Source organism: Myotis nattereri (genome assembly GCF_964212035.1).
Source record: "Myotis nattereri genome assembly, chromosome: 14".
In the NCBI taxonomy this organism is placed as follows: Eukaryota; Metazoa; Chordata; class Mammalia; order Chiroptera; family Vespertilionidae; genus Myotis; species Myotis nattereri.
Genome location: NC_138089.1, coordinates 24,977,218 through 24,999,746, shown reverse-complemented (window position 1 = coordinate 24,999,746; position 22,529 = coordinate 24,977,218). Strand labels below are relative to the sequence as shown.

General features: G+C 39.7%; 1 protein-coding gene across 1 annotated transcript in view; it reads left to right on the top strand.

The window, feature by feature from the left end:
- The window catches only part of RAD18 (RAD18 E3 ubiquitin protein ligase), a 75,056-nt gene extending 52,786 nt beyond the window's left edge, over positions 1 to 22,270 (top strand). The window contains exons 12-13 of the mRNA XM_081106379.1: positions 14,058 to 14,120; positions 21,425 to 22,270. Coding sequence (XP_080962505.1) covers positions 14,058 to 14,120; positions 21,425 to 21,524 — 163 coding nt within the window. The 3' untranslated portion in view covers positions 21,525 to 22,270. The remainder of the gene's footprint in view (positions 1 to 14,057; positions 14,121 to 21,424) is intronic.
- The last annotated feature ends 259 nt before the right edge of the window (positions 22,271 to 22,529 follow it).

The window sequence follows — 22,529 nt, the reverse complement described above, 5'->3', positions numbered from 1 at the left end:
GCCTAAGACCATCGGAAAACACATATATAATTACATATTGTTTTTGTGATTAATCACTATGCTTTAATTATGTTCAATTTGTAACAATGAAAATACATCCTGCATATCAGATATTTACATTATGATTCATAACAGTAGCAAAATTACAGTTATGAAGTAGCAACGAAAATAATTTTATGGTTGGGAGTCACCACAACATGAGGAACTGTATTAAAGGGTTGCAGCATTAGGAAGGTTGAGAACCACTGATCTAAGGAATATTGAGGTACTGGTACTACCAGCCTACTAAGACCATGCTGAATTTCTCGATTACTGAAAGAACGGGAAACACTATCTTTATCATCAGAGTAGCCTCTGAGAGCCAAAGGGCAAAGTTGAGATGTGTTGCAGTTTTGAAGTTTGGTTTTAGACAGGTCTTTTAGAGCAAGTCTTGGTTAGGATTGGGTAAGCCTAGTAGTTCAGAATTGGTGGATACAGCAAGATGAGGATTTTGAGATGAGGGGTTCAAAAGGTCCTGTGGGTATGTCCTTTGATGCTTTCTCTTGAGAAGCTGATGGATCTTTCAGGAAGCTTTTGTCTTAACAGTTATCTTCCTGACAGGAGTGTCCTGGATTAGTAGTTATATTGATGAAACAGTGGATGGTGAAGTCTTCTATTGTAGACAGGGTGGTGTGTGTTTTCTACAAACGCTATTGGAGTGCTAAGAGTGCTACATGTATTATGTCATTCAGTCCACATGCAAACCCCACTTTAGAAAGGTAGAAATAAAAGGTCAAACGAGTTGAATAAGTTGCATAGTATACGTCAATACAAGGATTTGAACCCAGGTCTAGTTCTATTTTGAACCTCAGAGCCCAAGTTTGTTCTCCTGACTGATAATGATGCTATGGCCAACCTGCCTTGCTCTTAACATTCTTGAAAAAGTAGAAATATACAGTTCTTGAAATGATTTGGTTTCCTTAGAAGCAGACCTGAGACAAGGATTGAGTGGACATGTTTAATTTGGAAGGTGAGGGAACCACTATAGGGTGTGGGGATGTGAGACAGGGAAAGGAAGATAGCATTTAAGGGGGCCATGTTTTTAAACCAGATGTCACTGTGAGCAACTGGAGTTTAATTCTCTTGGGAACTGAGAGCGGGTTTAAAACACACCTGAATTACCTCTCTCAAGGGTCAAGGGGCAAAGGAGTCAGTTATTTGGTTGGAGCTGCCCTCTGCTGCTTCTCGCCTCCCATGCTGGCAACAGAGCTGACTTGCAGCGAGAGGACAGCTCAGACAAAGACAGTTGGAAGTCAGGCCTGCTACACTGAGGGGTAAGGACTCGGGGATAAGAGCAGGGCACCCAAAGGATCTGCCATGGCAGTGATTCCAGCTGAAGATGGGGAAATGGTTTGGTTTTGCATATGCTTTATTAATACAAATGGGTTGCTGTAGGCTTTTGCCTGTATCTCTAGCCCAAGAGAATGCAGAAATGTATGCGGGCATTCCAGAGCTCATTGCACCTCCGTGCCTGCCAGGAAGGGAAAAGCTATGTTTAGGGCTGATGACGAAGTGATAGCTGAGCAAATGTTGGGGATGGGGCAGAGGAGAAAAGGACAGATTATCCAGAAGCTCTGAGGCAAATGGCCCCAAAAACTGATGGAAGGAAATGTGCTTTGTTGATGAGAATCAATTTAGTTTTAAGTCTTGTGTGACGACAAACTGAAGTGTGAAATAATTCATCATCAAACTGAAGTTTATCGACACACTGAATGAAAATATCTTGGCCTTGGGCAGAAAATCACAAGCATAGAACTACCCATAGTTCTTTGGTGGTCAGTAATGCATTTTATTATCCTGCTTTGTTTCTCCTTCACAGAGATAAGAGCACTACTAATGGGCTTTGTGTATGTGGACATCCTCTCCCACTTGTGGAGTTACTCAGTTGGGTATGGCCAATAGGCCTGCTGGTTTTGTTTGTTTGTTTGTTTTGGGGGTTTTTTTCCTTTGGAAAATCTTAAGTACCTTATTAATGGGTGACTTTTAATTCTCCTTGGACATAATTTTTTAAAGGCCAGCTCTGCCCTGGCTGGGTGGCTGGGTTGGTTGGAGAGTTGTCCTGTACACCAAGAGGTTGCAGGTTTGATTCCTGGTCAGGGCACATAACTTGGTTGCGAGTTCATCCCCGGTCGGGGTTCATGGCGTTCGGGAGGCAACCGATTGATGTTTCTCTCTCTCCCTTGCTTCCTCTCTCTCTAAAATTAATTTTAAAAACCCAAAACATATCCTCAGGTGAGGATTTAAAAAGAAAAAGAAAGCCAGACTTCTATTTGGCACATCTAAGGGTAATTATTTTTAAATGTGTGTGTGTGTGTGTTTTTTACACAGAATTATTTCCTTATGCTTAAGAATTAGGAAGTAGTGTTTTGAAGTGTATCTATCTATACTATTTGATTTGTACTGATGTGTGAACCTTAAATATTTCTCTAATATATATTTGCTGAAGTTTTTCACTGACTTATTTCAGATGACTTTTCTCTATTCCTACACATCTGTAGTTTAGCATCATTGTGTCTGTCATGTTAGTTATGTGTCCAGTCTGGCAGATAAGAATCAGGTTTCTCACTGTTGCAGTGGGAGATTACAGACAAGTAAGATGAACACTGTCCGGGTGGTACTAGATTGGAGACCTTCTTATGAACTGATGTTCAGCTTAATAGAGATTCAGATGGATACGTATGGGAATATTGATAGATCTGTGTGTATAAGTTAGCTAGTATGCACACATGTAGCTCCTTATGCTGTCAGCTGCCAGGGCCAAGCAGCAAGGGTTCACAGCTGCACTGGGCACACCTGGGGCACTATTCTTGGTCTCTGGCAGCTTTCTCCAATATACGGAGCCAGTGCTTCTTGGAGAAAGGCTAATTCCATGGCTGGGGCTGGAAGCAAGGAAGTGCTAGAAAAGTAAGAGAGACAGAGATAAGAGGGGGAAGGCATAAGGAAATGGAAGGAAAGGGAAAGGAAAGAAAAAGAAAACAAAAGTACCACAGCCTCTTCCTTAGCCAGGAGATAACATCAACAGCAGTGCCATGTTGATGCATTTTGTCCTGAGCTGTGATGGGAATGACACTTTCCTGCTGTGGTCTTCCTCCTCCAAACTCAGTAATTTCAGTTAAATTGTGAGAAAAACATCAAACTCCAATGAGGGTCATTCTACAAAATACCTAACTAGCACTTCTCAAAACTGTCAGGGTGATCAAAAACAAGGCGTGTCTGGGAAATTGTCACAGTCTAGAGGAGCCTAAGGCATACTATGACCAAATGTAATGTGTCCTGGGTAGGTCCTGGCACAGCAGAAGGCTTTAAGTAGACTGAAGAAGCACAAATAAAGGGTGGCATTTTGTTGATAATAATGTCTTACTGTTGCTTCATTGGTTGTGACTAATGTGTCAGACATTAGTCTGGTGTGGGATGTTAACAATGGAAGAAACTGGGTGCAGGGCATATGGGTACTTTCTGGAGTATCTGCCACTTTTCTGTATTTTTATTTTATTTTAAAATAAAAACTTCATTAAAAAATACATTACAACATCAAAATAAAGAGGAATATTACTGTGAAAATATTTAAAGAATGTGCTGAATGTTGGAAAACCAAAGTCATTAAAATGTTATTTTCTGAAGTGGTAAATTGGGTATTGTTTCTGGGTTGTAGTAAGTTTAGTTATTAAATATTATTTTTTTCTTTCACTTATATTAGATGTTACATTTAGTCACATAGATTGATTAATTAAACCCTGTTTTAATGCATTCTATAAAGTCTATTATATATATTAAAATTTAATATATTTAGCATCATGAGGGAAGTATTCTATTTTCTTCCCTATTGTCTTATTTCTTTTAAATCAGCTTTGCTTTATTTGCTAATGTTTTTACTTTATAGAATGGTCTCACCCCAGAGGATGGGGCCCAGCCTTTGCGTTTCATCATAAGTGACAGTTTACAGTGCCTCACCCTCCTCAGTTAGCATGTTTTATTAGTGAATTTATACTTGCAGAAGTGATCCTCCAAGAACAAGGTGAAAGTACAAATAGTTTTATCTTTTCTCCAGAACTCAGTGCCAAAGGTTATTTGCTGTTAATAAGGTTTTCTTTTGCTCTTAGGCAGTTCATGTTGGCACCTTTGGGTTTTTTTTTTTCATTGTGCCTTATGTTGGGTAATCTGATTATCTTTACAATAGCTTTTTGTTATTGTTTTATAATTCTTGGTTTTTCTACTCTGAGTCAATCCTAGGTGGCAAATATTTTTGTTTTACCAAGTTCATGAACTCCTATGATGTAAAAGATCCTCTGTATAATTACTCTGAGCCCTTCAATTTTCTGTATCAGAAAAGAGTTTTAAAATTTCAGTGGGTAATTACTTGTGTACCTAAAGTGCTTTGTAGAATTTAGTAGTTCCTTCCAGGGTCCACTCTTACTAAATGATACCTTCTTGTCGTGGCTCGTAGCCATGTCTGATCATCACCCAAGGTATGATGTTCAGAGTTTTGATTGGCATGACATGGTAATACTTGCTTAAAGTTGAGTTTTTTAAACTATGTTTTCCCTTTTTAGTTTTCAGACATTTTGTAAACTACCTAGGAATTCTTGTTCCATATGCTTCTGCATATATTTGGTTTGATTCATGAAACAGATATAATCTTGACTGGTTCAGAATTCAATTCTTCAATTAAAAAAAAATAGGAATAGGCAAGAGTGTATTTTTCAGAATGCTTTGAGAAGAGTAAGTATGAGACCTTGAAGGAACTACCAGTTCCTTCTAGATGTTAGACATAAAATCAGTAATTATTTTGTATCAACACTCCCAGACCCCCAAATGTGAGCAGCCAGTTAAGAGCTTTTCTAATTTTTTGTTAAAGGCCAAAACCAGAATTCTTTTGATTTTGTTTAGGAGAATGAAATAGAAATGACATATAATTGATATATCATACTATTGGGATTTTGTATTTTTAATCAGTTGATCAAGTTTATAATTTATTATAGTTACCTTGGAAGTTAAAATCAGAGCTTTTTTTCTGCCTTCTCACTTTGTACTCCTTTGTTTTTAAATCAGAGGAACAGATGTTCTGAGGTCTCTTTGGAGACCTTTAGAACCTGAGAAAGGATGTTAGGATACAAACATTTTCAAGTTGGAAGGTACCTCAAGAAGTCACTACATATAGTAACTTCATATCACAGCTAAGGAAATGGAGGCCTAGAGAGGTGATGTGTCATTCAGTGAATACAGTTGAAAGCAATACATCTCAGCCCAGGTCTTTCCCCACTGCAGTGTGAGCTACATCAGAATGTTTGTATCAGGCGCCATTGCTTCCTTTATTAGCATTTCATTTTATTTTTTTAATTGATCTTTATTGTTGAAAGTATTACAGATGTCCCCTTTTTTCCTCATTGACTCCCTCTACCCCATTGGAGTTGTTCAAAATATCAATTAGACATGGAATTGCCATATGTCTGCTTTCCCTGAGATAGGCTGGTTTCCATTTCTTGTCTTGGCATCATTAGCCACAGCTCCCTGTGGTACTCTCCAGAGCGCCTGGGTTTAGATGGCAGATTTTACGGTTGCCTTGCTGGAAGAACAAGCAGTGTTAGTTTGTACATCTTCTCTGTTCTCTTTACTCCCACACAGATGGTCACATTCTGGAACATGGGTACATGTTAGATCACTGACTTTGCTTACTTCTATTGATTTTACCACATAATGTAGTGCAAACTGTTTTTGTACCTAAGAGAGACTCGAGTATTGAAGCGTGATAGGCCTCAAATGCAGAGGCTTGTTATTTTTTTAAATAATTCTGTAGAAGTCAGTTGTCGAACCCTTTAAGATTTCATTAATGTGTGCTTAAGTATGCTTCTGTTGCTCTAGATAGGTACATTTTATTAGCCATTTATAACCTGTGTGGGTAATAATACAAATAAAAAATTAAAAGTATGTATCAGAATTTGAAAAGTTGGGGTAAATATAGTTTGGGAGAGATAATTATTTTTCATACTCTAGACCCGTGGTCGGCAAACTGTGGCTCGAGAGCCACCTGTGGCTCTTTGGCCCCTTGAGTGTGGCTCTTCCTAAGCCTTAGGAATACCCTAATTAAGTTAATAACAGTGTACCTACCTATATAGTTTAAGTTTAAAAAATTTGGCTCTCAAAAGAAATTTCAATCGTTGTACTGTTGATATTTGGCTCTGTTGACTAATGAGTTTGCCGACCTCTGTCCTAGACCATTTAGTCAAGCACTTCATTCATGTGGAAACTGAGTCACAGGGAGGCTCAGTGTCCACTGCCTGACATCCAGCAATACAAGGTGGCGTAAACTTCTTCTTAAACAGATGGTAAGGCCCGAGTTTTGGGGTCTGAATTTTGAGTTGATACTGGGTTTCTGTGGTTGGTGGCCAGCACCACATTTGCAGAGCTGAATGTGCACTGTGTAGAGGACATAGAAGTTGGCTGGCTGTGCAGAAGACATGCCAAGCTCATCATGAGCTTCATGCCTAGCCTCTCGATCCCTGATATCAAAGAAAACGACAATCAAATGAAAGCTTCTTAAGTGGTTCAGGACATTTCCATCACTGAGATGTTTCTTGTCTTTTAATTTGTTTCTCATTATGGGGCTGCATGTTTGTAACCTGTTAGTAGGATCTTGTTATCTTTTAGTATTGGGGTTTTATTTGTACCAATCATTTGTACTACTGACAGTCTAAAGAAAAAACAAAATGAAGCTTCATGATTTTGTCCCCCGGCCCATTTAACTTGAGAACTTGATTCAGTATCTAGTTCTAGCTGTGACAATTTATCTGTCTATAATAATAAAAGCATAATATGCTAATTAGACTGGACAGCAGAATGACCTTCCGGACGACCTTCCAGATGAAGCTAGGGCTGTGAGGTCGAGGCAAGCTGCCGCGGCTGTGAGGACAGATTCCCTTACATGAATTTTGTGCTTCGGGCCTCTAGTTAAAAATAATTTTCCTTACGTTACACTCTCAGAGTTGATAATTTTCTTTTGTTTCGCAAATGTGTTCGTTAATCATAAACATAAATGTTTAATTATATCTCAAAATTGAATTTTTTAGAGAACCAAGACTCGAGTGTTTGGAGTTCACGTAGTGTCCTTTTATTTCTCTTTCTTAAAAAAAAAAACACAACACACAGTACTTTTTCTTTACTTTTTATAAGAATTTAAAGTGATTGACCTAAAAGGTATGCTTTTCTTTAATACAGTGTTTCCCAACCCTTTTCCTTGGCACATAGAAAATGATAGTATTTGTGTGTCATAAAGAAATGATGCTGGAGGCCAGAGGTGCCTGCCCAGGGAGGCCAGTTAGGTTTTTGGGGCGATCCACTCCAGGGGTTATGGTGGAGTGGGTCAGGATAATAATAGAGAAGAGAGAAACAGGGGAGGGGGAAGGGATCGAGGATATATTTTGGAAGTAAGATTGGCAGAATTTGCAGATGGTTTGGCTATGTAGTGTGCAAGGAAAAGCTCAACTTCAAGGATGAGTCCTATAAGGGCAAGTCTAAAAAGCAAACGAGATGGTCATATATTATTAATGAATTGAATATAAACTAAGTTGGTTTTCTGGTTTCATCTCTTTTTGAGGACTTAGTATGTATTACTTGATAAATAAGATCTTTCTCATATTTTTCTCGTATTTGAAGATGTCTTCATTTATCTTTTCTGAGATCTAGTGGAGAGCAGGGAAGGGCCTCCCTCGCTTTAGTCATAACCTTATCGATGTTGTCTGACAGAACCTCACCGGTGAATACGTAAGAGAAGGTGGTGCTCTGAACTCTGCGGATTAATAGCATTTTCTGCTGCCACTACTTGAAGCAACATGATGTAATAGAAAGAAGACGAGCTTTGCATTCACTTCCCTGTTGTTGTTGTTTTTTGTTTTGTTTCTTTTTTTTTTTTAATTTAAATTTCTCCAAGCCTTTGTTGATCTGTCAAGTGGGGCTAGAACCTAGGGTCCTCATGTGAAGTAAAGGTAGCACATAAGCTATCATTAGCATAGTTTGTGGAAGTAGTTGCTCACAAAATGGTCATTTCTGTCATTGTCCTCATTGAGTGATTTTTTTTAAACCAAGGATGTTTACTATCCTAGTATGTTATTGTCAGCCTACTAGTAAAACTTTGGCATACAAGCTTTTGCTTATCCTGCAGAACAGATGACTAAAAAGGGGGGTTTGAGGAGGATTCGTGGTAGCCAGCAGCATTTCAGTACCGTTGTCTGATGGACATTATGTGCACCCCACCACGCCTCCAGGGAGCTGTCCCGAGGAGTTTTTTTTAAGTTGAGTATTCTCAATCACGTTCAAATTAATGCCACAATTATGAAAATAGTGGGGGGAGTAACTAGTAGATAACAGAAAATTTTCACTTGTAAGTAATCTTTAATCCAAGGATTTTTATAGCAGATGTTTGCATTTTTCCTACCCCACAGTACCCTGTGTACCTGCCATGCTGGATAAATAACAAGTTCTGATGAATTTGCACCCTGGTGCCATAGAAACAGTGGAAATCAAAGATTAAAATAGAGCTCACTAGTGACCAGGTTTCCTAGGCCAAATTGAAGCTTAGTGCTGAGGCAATTACTCAGGTAATTCAGACCCAAATGGGTTTTCTGAAAATGGAGCTGACATTTATTGAACACTTACTATGTGCTGTGCTATATTGTGAACATTCTATGTGTTCTATTGACTAATCCTAAAAGTATCCCCGTGATTACATGGGCTATTATCCTGACTTTATAGATAAGGCTATTGAACCTTTGAAAGATGAGATAACTTGTCCAGGGTTGTTCAGTAAGTGACAGAAGCAGTGCTGAAACCTTAACTTTGACAGTAGAGTGTTGCTTTCACCCTCTGGATAGTATTACCAGTCATACCTTTGCCAGAGGTATTTGGCATATAACAGTATTTCCTCTTTGTTGGTAAAATCTTGACTAATGGAATGAAATGAGATGTTACAAAAGTATTTTCCTTCCTTTGCCTGATAAGATGTGCTACACTTTTGGCCAGAATGACAAAAGTAAAACATTTTAGGAAGATCAACGAGGCCAAGGACCAACCAATCAACCAACCAACAAAAACCAGTGTAGCTTATGCTTCTGAAACCTTGAGCTGAAAATAAGGTCTGACTGGTATGAAATATTAAGTGTGGTGGACTTAGTAGGCTCTTCCTGAACAGAGGTTGGGAATTTTATAGACTTCAGAATTCATTTTTTGTGTGTGTGATGAGTCTTTCTCACATGTATTTAATCTGTATAATAATATCCACTCTAGCCTAGGGTGCACGATATGAACACCCTTCCATTGGGAGCTGTAACTTTCAGACACCAGACCTCATGTTTATCCAGCTTCTTAAATCATGGTCTGCAGAATGTTCCAAACCAAAAGAGAAAAGCTAAGTATACTCTGAAAACATTCCTTGTCCAAGAATTAAAAGCTTCAGCTGTGTGGGTTTGTGATGCTCTGACCTAGGTTGACCAGAGTGAGTATTTTCTCCTGTGGAGGACTTTTTAGATGTCTTGTAAGTATATTAAAGGAATTGTTTTATCTCTAATGTATATTAAAATGACCAAGGCTTCAAAAATATTAATTACTTTTGCTTACAAGGAAGAGATCTGAGAGTGATAATTTTAGTACCACTGACTGTTATGCCCGATAATATATGTCTCTGTAAAACCCTGTTTGTGAAACTGTATGTTAATTTCAGGACTGTGGCTTTTGTGTAGAATGTAAGTACACAACTTTAAAAAGGACACAACAGTTCTGTTTGGTATTTCAATTGTATTAGTATCAACGCTTCATTTCTCAGTGGTGACTAGAATTGGAGCAGCAGATGCAGCAGATAATCCTGAAACTTCATTTTTGGTAAACTTGGAACTTCCCAGACTTTTATCATTCACTTTCTTGGTTTGGTTGTCAGTCAGGTTAGTGGCGAGCTGGAGGAGAAAAACGGTAATGAGAATCGAGGCAGTCATGGGGCTGCGTAGTCTGGGGGGTCAATAGCATTGAAGTCTCAGGAAGGGTAGGTTACAGGCAACTTGTGAGATGTGCTTTTTGTCAGCCTCCTGTACCATCTGTTTTCACTGAGGTAGCATAGCAAAAACCTCTTAGATTTATGTCATTAATGTACCGCAAATATTTTCCTTTAACAATCCAGTGATTTGTACTGGAGATTTGAAAGCTGCTAGGTAAATTGATCACAGATTACTAAGTTAGTTGACAGGCTTGGCCATTCTGCTTACTTAGCTGGAATAGTAGGGATGCTTTGTAACCTTCCTGTTAAAAAAAAATTGCATGCGTGCATTTGGGGGTATCAGCCAGAAGCTGACTTGACTATTTCTCTAGTTGTGTGATACCTACCAGGACCCAGAGCCACACGACCACCCCTGCTCCCAGTTCTCCTAAGTCATGGGTTCTCAGCAGTTTTGTCCCCTGGGGGGTAGAAGTTGGAGATGGCCCAAATATCTTACTCTTTTTATGTATTAAAGCACAGTATATACACAACACATAAGTAGATACAAGTTGTATTTGTGGCGTTAAAATTTCATGGAGTGGTAATTAGGAAAAATGTCTAAAAAGGTAAGATGCGTGGGAGAAATAATGAAAAATAATTGAAAAGCACTGCTGTTGCTCTATCCCAGTGATTTTCAACCTTTTTCATCTCATGGCACATATAAACTAATTAATAAAACTCTGTAGCACACCAAAAAATATATCTTTTGCCAGTCTGACAGAAAAATAGGTATAGTTTTGATTCATTCACATTGGGCAGCTATTGTTGTGTTGGTTATTGTCATTTTTTTTTTGGTTTGGCAATCTAAGGGAAAAGAGGTCAGTGCCCCTGACTAAATAGTCAGGTATTGCATAATTTAACATTTTTTGTGGGGCACAGGCTGAAAAATCTATCTATCTAGATAAAACTTGAGTAGAGAGAGGGAACAAAATAGTTACATTAAAAGAACTAAATTGGAGTAATTATCACCACGGTAAGGAATAACAAAGCTTGGGATCAGAAGGTGTTAGATGGCCTCTGTGGGAATGGGGGTGGCGGTGGATCTAAGCCCTCCCTCATGAGTGAGTGGCTGTCTGGGTCTGTCTCTCAGGAAAATAATAAAGTTGGTAAACTCTGCCTTTGATCTCCTTAAAGCCTCCTGCTAACAAAAACTACATTTAGCTAGCTGTTTAATGGGAAAGCTTGTTATAAGCCAGTTTTCACGAAGGTGAAAATGACTGATGATAAATTAAGGTGTTATTATTTTCAGGGGCACTTGCATTTGAGCAGTGGGCCCTCCTCAGTGTGAGAAAGTAGGAGAGGCTTAGGTACTCCAACAGGCCTGACCCGTGGTTCCCACTGACGGAATGATTGCACTGGGTCTGCAGAAGCACATGTCCAGCAAGTGTCATCTCCAGCCATAGTAAAGAGTGCTTCACAAACGCATGCACAACTGTTTTAAAAATGTGTGCAGGGGCATATATTATGAATAGAATATAAACAAAAAGTGTTACTGAATATATAATGCTTCATCATTATTATTACCTACTAGAGGCCCTGTGCACAAAAATTTGTGCTCTCAGGGGGGTCCCTCAGTCCAGCCTGTGTCCTCTCGCAGTCTGGGACCCCTCGGGAGATGACCACCTGCTGGCTTAGGCCTGCTCCCTGGGGAGATTGGGCCTAAGCTGGCAGTCAGACATCCTTCTGGCAGCCCGGGAGGCCTTGGGGATGTCCACTTGCCAGCTGGGAGCAGGCCTAAGCTGCAGTCGGACATCCTTAGCGTTGCTGAGGAGGCGGAAGAGGCTTCTACCACCACCACTGTACTGGCAGCTGGCAGCCTGGCTTGTGGCTGAGCAGAGCTCCCCCTGTGGGAGCGCACTGACCACCAGGGGGCAGCTACTGCATTGAGCACCTGCCCCCTGGTGGTCAGTGTGTGTCATAGTGACAAGTCATTACCAGTCATTCTGCTGTTAGGGTCAATGTGCATATTACCCTTTTATTATATAGGAGTGCCTGGCCAGCCTGGGTGAGGGGCTGATGGCTGTTTGCAGGCTGGTCACAACCCCCAGCCACCCAAGTTCCCAGTGGAGGCTGGCTGGAAGCACTATCTGGGATTTATTTGTCTTCTCTAATTGAAACTTTGTTGCCATGAGCGGAGGCCACAGCCGGCTCAGGGCAGGCGGGAAGCTTGGCTTCCTTCATTGCCCAGGCAACCAAGCCTCCTGCTCGGTCTAGCTCCATGGCTGCTGGCTGCCATCTTGGTTGGGTTAATTTGCATATAGTCTCTCTGATTGGTTGGTGGGCGTGGCTTAGGGCATAGCATAGGTATGGTCAATTAGCATATTTATCTTTTATTAGTGTAGATTTTGTCAAGCCACCCATGCTAAAAGCTACTACCATATGAGAAGCCTTATTCTGAAAAGCCTTGTTCTGAAAAGAACTATGGTGCTAGCTATATCAGAGGGTCACCAGACCTGGGGTGCAATGGGAATCCCCACATGGGCCATTATATAGCCCATGGACCACAGTCAGAGGGGGGCCTGCAAAAAGCTCTTGAGAGTTTTGGGAATTTGGGTGGAAATCCTGTGAGTAAAACATTTGCTACAGAACTGTATTTGCTTCAAAGTGATTCGTCAGAAGCGGTTGAGAATGATTCATTGGAACTTTAAACCTACAATTTTTAAACTCTTTTATCTACTAGAGTATCATTAGAAATAGGATTGACACTAACATTTCCAAATCTGTTGTTTCTTACCTGAGAATGAGCCTTTTATTCTAGGCTTTTCCATCCTGTGGTAGTGACTACTACTTCTGAGTTGTCCCATACAGTGCCTCTGACATTCTGTGTCTTTCGGTGTCTAAAGAAATGCTTTTTAGGTAATTGCTGTACATGTCTTTTTAAAAAAAAATATGTATTTATTTGGTAGGGATTTATTTGCATAAGAATAAGATGCTAAAACCTTAACGTAATTTTTTCTTATAACGAAGTAAATACATGAGCCCTGGCTGGTATGACTCAGTTGGTTGGGCGTCATCCTATGCACCAAAGGTCACTGGTTCGATTCCTGGTCAGGAACATGCCTGGGTTGTGGGCTCAGTCCGCAGTAGGGGGCGTACAGGAGGCAGCCAATCGTTGTTTCTCTCTGCCTCCCTTTCTAAAATCAATAAAAACATATTTTTTAAAAAAGAAATAATATATGCCCTCTATAATTTTCTTTACCCTGCACAGATAGGCCAGAAATACATAGTACTTTAAGCCAGGTTACATTATAACAAATTCCATTATTAGCACAATTAAAATTAATTTAATTTTACTTTACTTTGTTTACAGAGGGAGTAAAAGCCACGTTGGAACTTAGTATCTCTTGTGAATCTCATGACTGGAGTGCAGTTTCTAAGACACAATTTGAGCCCTGGCTGGGTGGCTCAGTTAATTGAAGCATCCTCCCAAATACCAAAAAGGTTGCGGGTCAATTCCCGGTCAGGGGCCATACCTAGGTTTTGGGTTCTATCCCTGTCGCATATAGGAGGCAACTGATGGATGTTTCTCTCTCTCTCTCTCTCTCTCTCTCTCCAACAAAAACCATCATTATTTGATCTTGGGTTGCCATAGGAAATTTAAAAGGCCTTTGACTATATTCAATTTGAATCCAGGTTTTATGTTGAGAGATTTATTTAAGCTTTTGTATGTTTTTCATTATTATTGCTAACTTATAAAGGTTTCTTTAAAAAGTAGCTTCAAATATTTAAAGCACATAATCGGATTAATTTTGACATGTATATATAAGTATACAGATATGAAACCATCCCCATAATCAGGATGGTGAACCTTTCCCTCACTCCCAAAGTTTTCTTTGCTACTGTGTAACCCCTCCTTGCCCACCCTGTGCCCCTTACAGGTAACCACTGGTCTGCTGGTTTGCTTTCTGTCACTATAGATTAGTTTACCCTTTTTTAGAATTTTATATAAATAGAACCATACTGTCTTCTTATTGTCTGGCAATATTGATGTATATCCTTTTAGTTCCAGTTCGGACATCATAAGAGATATTCTTGAAGAAGAGGAAGCCTGGGAAGCATCACATAAGTGAGTTCTCGTAATTATTCTGTGTGCATTTTGACCTGAGAAATTATAATTCTGTACAGTTGATTTTCAAACAAAAGAATGTTTGTGCTCTCTGATTTAAGAAAGTAATAATTCATACACCTCCAGATAAAGATTTCCAGTTTATTACTTGTTTCTATATATTTCTGCTTATAAATGGAATCCCAATGTAATAACTCTGAATATTTGTCAGGAGTTGTTTTTCTAAAGACAAATTGTTCCAATAGGTGATTATAGTTTGGCCTTAAGCACTGGCTCCAGAGTGTTTAGTGTAGAATAAATGCACTTTTACTTCTCCTATACCACTTATGAATCTGCTGGGAAATGAGACTTTGGGGTGGGGGTGGGAGGCTATTCCAGTTCCCACTGGTAGGTAAGCAGGAAAGGGACAGTGCCAAAAAATAATACATTTTCATTAATCTCCACCTACAGGAGTCACCTGTAGTACAGCAGGGAAAATTTACGATAATTTCATGATCGCATACCTCCCATAGGCCATTAGAATTGCCTAGCAGCAGTTCTCCTGTGCCTGCGATCACTTCTTTGTCCTGTTCTTCACAAGGATTATTTGAAAACTCAGCTTTTTTCGGCGGCTCCATCCCCCGAGCTGAAGACCTGGTTCTTTATAAGAGAAAACCAAAGCCATTATAGTGGGATCTTCATCTCTCCAAACATATAAATCTGCCTGCATTTGTACAGATTCAATCCTCATTTCCTCTTTCTATAATAAAGGGATGTCCTAACTCCTATTGGAGGTGAATTCCTTCTCCCTCATCCTACTCTCTTGTCAGGAACTTGGCTGTGTCTCTTCCCTCTTGTATAGGCAACCTTTTCTCTCAACTGTAATTTTTTGTTGGGTTTCCTGCATGCTCAAATCTTTCTCATCCTAAAACCAGCCAACCACATAGCCAATAGACAAAAACACCTTACTCAGCCTCTCATCTCCCTCATTCTCATCCTCCAGCTACTATCGTGTCTCTCCTTCCTTTCTTAATAGATTATCTCTACTTGTAGTCTCCATTTCCTTATTTCCCACTTACTTCCTCTTCAACATTTTCAGCCATTCCCATCATTCTGACATAGCTTTCACTCAGGCCATTGAAGACACCATGTTGCTAAATCCAGAGGACATATTTTAGACCTTATCTCTCTTGACTTCTTAGCAGTGTTTGCTACTATTGACTTCTTCACCTTTCTTAAAAGCCTCTCTTCTTTGGCTTATGAGACACAATAACCTGTTTTCCTTTTGTTCAACTAGATCAGCGGTTCTCAACCTGTGGGTCGCGACCCCTTTGGCGGTCGAACGACCCTTTCACAGGGGTCGCCTAAGACCATCCTGCGTATCAGGTATTTACATTACGATTCATAACAGTAGCAACATTACAGTTATGAAGTAGCAACGAAAATAATTTTATGGTTGGGTCACAACATGAGGAACTGTATTTAAAGGGCCAGAAGGTTGAGAACCACTGAACTAGATCATTAGTTGTTGATGATTAAGATTAAATTGATCTCCTAATAAATTTATCTCTCCTGCCAGCTCCTCTCCTGAGCCCCAGATACATATATCAACTATCTACTTGATGTCTCTTCTTAGATATTTTTAAGACTCTTCAAAATCAACATGTGCAAAGCTGAACACTTGACCTTATCTACTCTTCTACACCCCCCTATATCATTTTTAAAGCAAAATAAAAACATGATCCTCTTCTGTTGTTCCCTTTCAGCCAATTTCTTACACCCTCCCCTCGCCCCAACAATATCTGTCATTCTTGACATCTTGTTTTATAGTGCCTCTGTGATCACTCCTATAGATTTTACTTCTTAAATATCTCTGGGATCCATTCATTTATTTCTACCCCTCTCATCGCCCTAGTTCATGCTACCATTGTATCTTGATTGGGCAATAAATTTGTCTATCCTTATTTTCTGGCTTCTTTACAATCTAATCTCCATATTGCAGCTAGAGTGACCTTTGTAAAATGAAAATCTGATCACTGTTACTTATCTCTCTACTTGAAAAATAGCAGTAGTTTCTTCTTCCTTTTAGGATTGAGAAGGTACTCTAATATGCTTGAAAGGTCCCGCATGATCTGGTCTTCTCCAGTCTTCTGTTTTATCACACACCTGTGCATTTCCTTTGTTCCTTTGATACAGGTGTCTCTTCATGCCACATGCCCACTCACCGCAGGGCCTTTGAACACACATGTCTCTACCCAGAATGTTCTTCTCATCTTCCTTCTTGTTTACCTTTACCCTTCAGGCCTAAACTCGAGACCTGCTTCTCATGGAAGTCTTCTCTGGCCTTACCTTCTGGATCGTGACCCACATGATCTAACCCACAATAAATACTTTACGTGTGTGCTCTAATTTAAATAACATAATAATACTATGGTGTATGGTTATTCCTTTTTATAATCAGGTAACTGAAGCTGAAAGAGGTAAGTCTCCAGCCCAATGTCACTTAGCAGTAAGTGATGAGTGATGGAGCTGAGAGTAGCTTAATGTGTCAAAGTCAACACTTTCAACCTTTAAGCTATACTATCTTTCCAAAGGAGAGGTTTGCTGTGCTATTGACGTTTTGTAATTTCATAGCTGAGTCGCTAGGAAAATGGAAAAGTGTGGTGTATCCAAGGAACACAACATGAGTAGGTTTATCAGACTAACGAGATATTTGATGGTTCAAACTAGTGTTGCATGAAAGTTTGAGATTTTGGCTGCATTGCTTTCAGTTAAGCATTATTTAACTTTGCATTTTGGGAGAGGAGGCCACTCCTTTACTAATCATGTTCTCTTTTATTGGGAATCATCCTGATACCAACAGCTATGACAAGCTGTAGCCCAGAATTCCTGAGCCCAAGTTCGTTTTTAATAATGATGACCTCTTAAAGTCATTATTGATAAGAAAACACTTAGCAAACAAACCCCATCACTTGACAATATATGTTAAAGCTGGAAAAGTGTAAGCACTCCTCTAGTCCAGTCCCCTCATTATGTGGAGAAGAAAGCTGGGTTCCAGAGAGGTAAATTGACTAGATCGAGGTCCACAGCTAGCTCGTGGCACTGCCAGGATCAGAATCCAGGACTCTTGACTTCAGCTGAGTGCACAATAGTGTAAATAAGCTTATGCTATAATGTAGCTTTATTTATTTGTTTTTTGGATTTTTTCTTTAGAGGAGGGGAGAGAGAAACATTGATTTGTTATTCCATTTATTTATGCATTCATTAGTTGCTTCTTGTATGTGCCCTGACTTGGAATTGAAACTGCAACCTTGGGACGATGCTCTTAACTGACTGAGGTACCTGGCCAGGGCCCCATATGTAGCTTTAGAGGCAGAATCAGGAAAAGCCTCCACAACTTTACTTTTCAACAAAATGTAGCAATTCTATAAGTATCTGTGTTATCCTTCTAAGCATATTTTGTTATAAATTAATATGTTAATTATATTCCCCAGGGCAACCACTAAGAAATTTAAAATATAATAAAAGAAATGCAGTGGGATTAAAGTGGTACACTAGAAAATATTTAACACTAAAGAAGGCAGAGAATAGAGGAACCAAAAAAAAAAATGACATAAGCACTATAGAAAACAAATAGCAAATGACACTCATAAATCCTGCCTTGTCAGTAAATACATTAAGCATAAACGGATTAAACCTTCTATTAAAAGGCAGAGATTGGCAGAGTGGATTTTTTAAGAAAAAACATGATTCAACTATATGCTTTCTACATGAGATGCACTTTAGATTCAAAGATAAATAAATTGAAAGTAAAAGCATAGAAAAAGATACACCATGCAACAATAACCAAGAGAAAACTGCCATCGCTAATTAATATTAGACAAAATAGACTTTAAGACAAAAATGTAATTAAAGACAAAGAGATATTTTATAATGATAAAATGATCAATCCATCAGGAAGATACAGTAATTATAAGCATATATAAATCTCAGTATATAAAAGCAAAAAAGATAAAAAAACAAATCCCAAGAAACCCTTACAAGTTAGATGAGAAAAATGATGGAAAAGGAAACCACCCAGGAGCAGCAAGGAGCAAAAGCCCATCAAAAAATTATTGCCGATGGGCCTGGCCTCCCTGTTTGTGGGTGTAGAGCCAGGCAAGCTAAACGCAGAGTGGGCCTGTGGACTTGCCTCCAGACAATGATCGTATTCATCTGAGGCCTGGCCTATAGTGGAAAGAAGGATGATTCCTTGAGACAAAAGAACCTGGGAAGCTCCCTGCCTCTGCAAGTCTCAGGCATGTATACAGGCTCCAGTCTGTCTGTTCGTGTTCCCTTTAAAGTGCTGTGCCAAGAACTGTATGCAGTAATTGTTACAATGCAGAACTCATCCAGAGTCATCACTCTGATTGTTTTGTCTTGCTTATTTGACTTCACAAAATCTTAGGTTTAATCTGTTTGCTTATTGATCGCCTTTCACTGTCCATTCCTTCTGAACCTAGTGTCCCTCTACTGCCATTAAACCATGGCTTCCTGTCCTGAATCTGGGAAATCATCTCTGGGCACATTTATTATCCTTCCTACTTTTCCTCTTCTAAGATTCAGCTCATGCCTCTTGTCTATGAACACATATTGAGTCGCCCTTCTATTTAAGTAGAAAGAAACCAAAGAGTTTTCTATCATCTGGTGACAAAACCAGAGACCTATCCTTCTTAATAGACCTTTATCCAGAGACAGAAATAGATTTATCCCAAGGAAGTTGGCATGTTGGCCAATATGTTTTTCTTTCCTTTGTTCCATTATTTCTAAGAAGTAAATACTAATAAAATCAGCAAAAATTACTTCTGAGTATTAGAGAAGGTAAATATCATTTAACTAATATCTCTCAAATTCCTAATATGTGCTACATTGTTATAAATTAATATGACAGTGGTACTTGTTATATTAGGCACTTTCATTTTCATTTTATTATTTAATCCCTGTGATTGCACGGAAGAGAAGAAACTTTACTCACTGTGTTTTGTGAGAAATCTGAGCCCAGAAGGATGGTGAATTGTCTTGAATCTCCTAAGCCTAAGCCTAGTGCTTCTCCCACTGTGCTACAGCTGTGAGCTGGCACTACATAGTCATTCTCTGGACTGAGTTCTTCATCAGTTTACACCCTGTAATAAGGAGTCTGGTTCCATTATTTTGTTTGCTGGCAGCTTTTAGGTCTTAACCCTTCCTCTTCCTCTTCTGTCCCACATCTGGACAAGCTGATAGGAAATCCTGGGTGCTCCCTCCTTTGGTCCTGGCAAACTGTGCAAGTCCCTGTCTGTATATGGGAACCCTCTCTCTTATCCCACCCAAGGCAGTTTCCATTTTCAGACCAACTTTGGAAGCCTGCCCTGCTCTCCCCAGAAAAGCCTCTTTATGTGAGTAATAAACCTTTCCGTACTATGATTCTAGTACCAGTTCTGATTTGGGGGAGGTGGTGTTTTCCCAAACTAAAAAGCAATTCTAGAATACCAGCTGGGTGTCCTATAATTCAATTCAATTTTTTAAAATACGTTTTTTTGGTTTTTAGAGAGGAAGGGAGAGGGATAGAGAGAGAGAAACATTAATGAGAGAGAAATATCCACCTAGGAGTGGCATTCATTACAGGCTTGTATAGGAAGTGTAAGTTCATCCTATAAGAAACTGCCAAATTGTGTTCCACCAGCAATGTATGTGAGTTCTAGTTGCTTCATATCCTGGCCAGTACTTGGTTATTGTTTTACTTTTTATTTTATTAAGCCATTCTAATAGATATACAGTATTTTATTGTTTTAATTTGCATTTCCCTAAGGATTAATGATGATGAACTTCCTTTCATGAATGCCAAATCATGGAGGCTGGTATTTTATCCTTGGGTTTTTGATGAAATGCCTCCTCAAATCTTTTGCCTTTTTTTGTGGGTTCTCTTCAGTCTTCCTGCCCTGCTCCCCACCTTTCTCCTGAGCACCTGGAGGCAGTGCCTGGAAGAGAGCCTGCAAGTGTCTGTGGACCCCCTGTGGCAGGGCCTCAGTACTAGCCCCTATCTCAGAATCATTCAAATGAACTAACAAGAAAATAGTGACAAACTCCTAGATGGAGAGCAGGCTGGCAGCTCTCAGGGTTGAAGGGGGGGGGGGGGGTGGGGTGGAGGGATTGGGATAAGCAAAACAAAACAGAACAGAAAAACTCATGGCCAGGGACAACAGCGTGGTGATTGCCTCGGGTAGAGGGCAAGAGTGGAGGGAAGTGGAAGAAGGGATAAATGATGGTGGACGAATGGAGACTTGACCTGGTGTGGTGAACATACAATACAGTGTCCAATGATGTGTTGTACAACTGTGCACCTGAAACCTGTATATTTTTTTAACCAGTGTCACCCAGATAAATTCAATAAAAAGGAAAAAATGTCAGCTAATAGCCACCTCTTTCTCAGTGCTCTGCCAGCAGTGAGGGGCTTATCTTTCTTTGGAAATTTGTTTTCATGCCTAACAGTCTCAGCTCTCTGATAGGATCAAGAAAAGTTATGATTATTTTGGACTATCTGGCTTTGTTTGTTATTAGGATGGGGGCAGTTTAGGGGTTTTTTTTGCAGCTTTCTAACATGTTAAGTAGAAGCTTAAACTGTTAGATTTTGATTCAGAAGAAAGGGGTTCAGTTCCTGGCTCTGTCACTTATGTCTGTGATCTTTGGTAATCACTGTTTTCTCAGTTGTAAAGTGGGAATAATAATAATTATATTATTTATAATTACAGTATCTACACTAATAAAAGACAAAGATGCTAGTTGACTGTACCTTTGCTACGCCCATTAGCCAATCAGAAGAGTATGTAAATTAACCCAACAAAGATGGCCGTTAAATTTGCATACTGCAGGCGGAGCCCGCAGCACACCATGCTGCCTGCGGGATCTGGGCTCCGGATCCATGACCTGGCAAGGGAGCAAAGTGGAGGAGAAGGGAGAGAGTCCAGGTGGCAGAGAAGGGAGGGATCCGAGGGCGAAGCGGCGAAGGGAGGGAGCGAGGCAGCACTCCCTTCTCCGCTTCGCTCTGGTCTCAGGAAGCCCTATTCTTGCAGGAATCTTCCTTCAACGGGCCTCTAGTAATATATAATAATAATAATAGTAATAATAATAATAATTATTATTATTATTACTATTATTATTATTATTTTAACAGATTGGTCAGTGGAGTAGAGGGCTGTTTAGAGGTTTAAATGAAATGATGTCTGTGAAAACACTTGTAAACTAGAAACTGCTATAAATAATAATGATCGTTATTTCCTAAGATGCCAATTCTATTTTACTCTTCTCAGAAACGATCTTCAAGACACAGAAACAAGTCCAACACAGAATCGTCGGACAAGACCAGAAAGTGCTGAGATGGAGCCGAGAAATAAGAGGAATAGGAACTAGTGTGGCTTTGGCGGCGACTTTCCCAGGGCAGTGATCCGAATATGGTACTTTCTGTTGCCATATAGATTTCATATTTATAATGCCCACATAAGGGTGTACATTCTAAATATTTTTAATCAACTTTTCATTCTTTTCTGTCTTTCTCGGGGGAGGGGGTAGTTACAAAACATCCTCACTTGGTCAGTTACCTTTTGCTGGGATATCTTTCTCTCAAATACTGACTTCCCATGTTCACCAGCTTTGCACAGTACACAGCCTTTTTTTTGCAAAGGTTTTCTTGTTTGGCTTTGTTTCTAAATTTCAGAATGTCCTTAACCCATTCTCCTTCTCTTCCATGGAGAAACCCTGGATTCTTCAACCTTATACTACAGGAACAGTCGAGGAGTTAAGGCCTCTATTTCTAGAAAGGCAGAATGTCATAACTCACATCCTTGGTGTCAGCGTCCTTGGTGTGCGTGCATGCGTGTGTGTGTGTGTGTGTGTAAGTCTGAATGCCATCATGCCCATTATGGCAGTTAGTGATGGTTGTTGCCTGAGTTTAAGGTAGTCAGTTGTTAGACCCATGTCTTACACGTTATTCAGATGTTAGTCACAAACAATAAATTAAAAACATTGGGCACAGTCTTCAGAAATGGCAGTGACAAACGGTTATTGTTAGTCTTTCTTTTCACTTGGGTAAATTGAATTTTTAACACTTTGAATCCTAGCCATTAAAAGAATGCTGCAATAAATGGATTTTGTAAATGACTAGACTCTACATCAATTTAAAATCATGTGCTTGAAACAGTATGTTGAGTATAAGCTACAAATCATCCAAGGGGTTGGTCAGAAATGATCTCTGTGTGAAATGTGCACCGGTCCCCATTGCTTCCAGAGTCCCTCAGGCCTCTCTGGCGTCTCAGTCAGTCTTCACCCGCCGCCACCGCCCAGCCCAGATACATCAGCTTTCCAGAGACAAGCTAGCGAATGTGGCAGTGTTAAGACAACAGATGTATGAATGTTCCA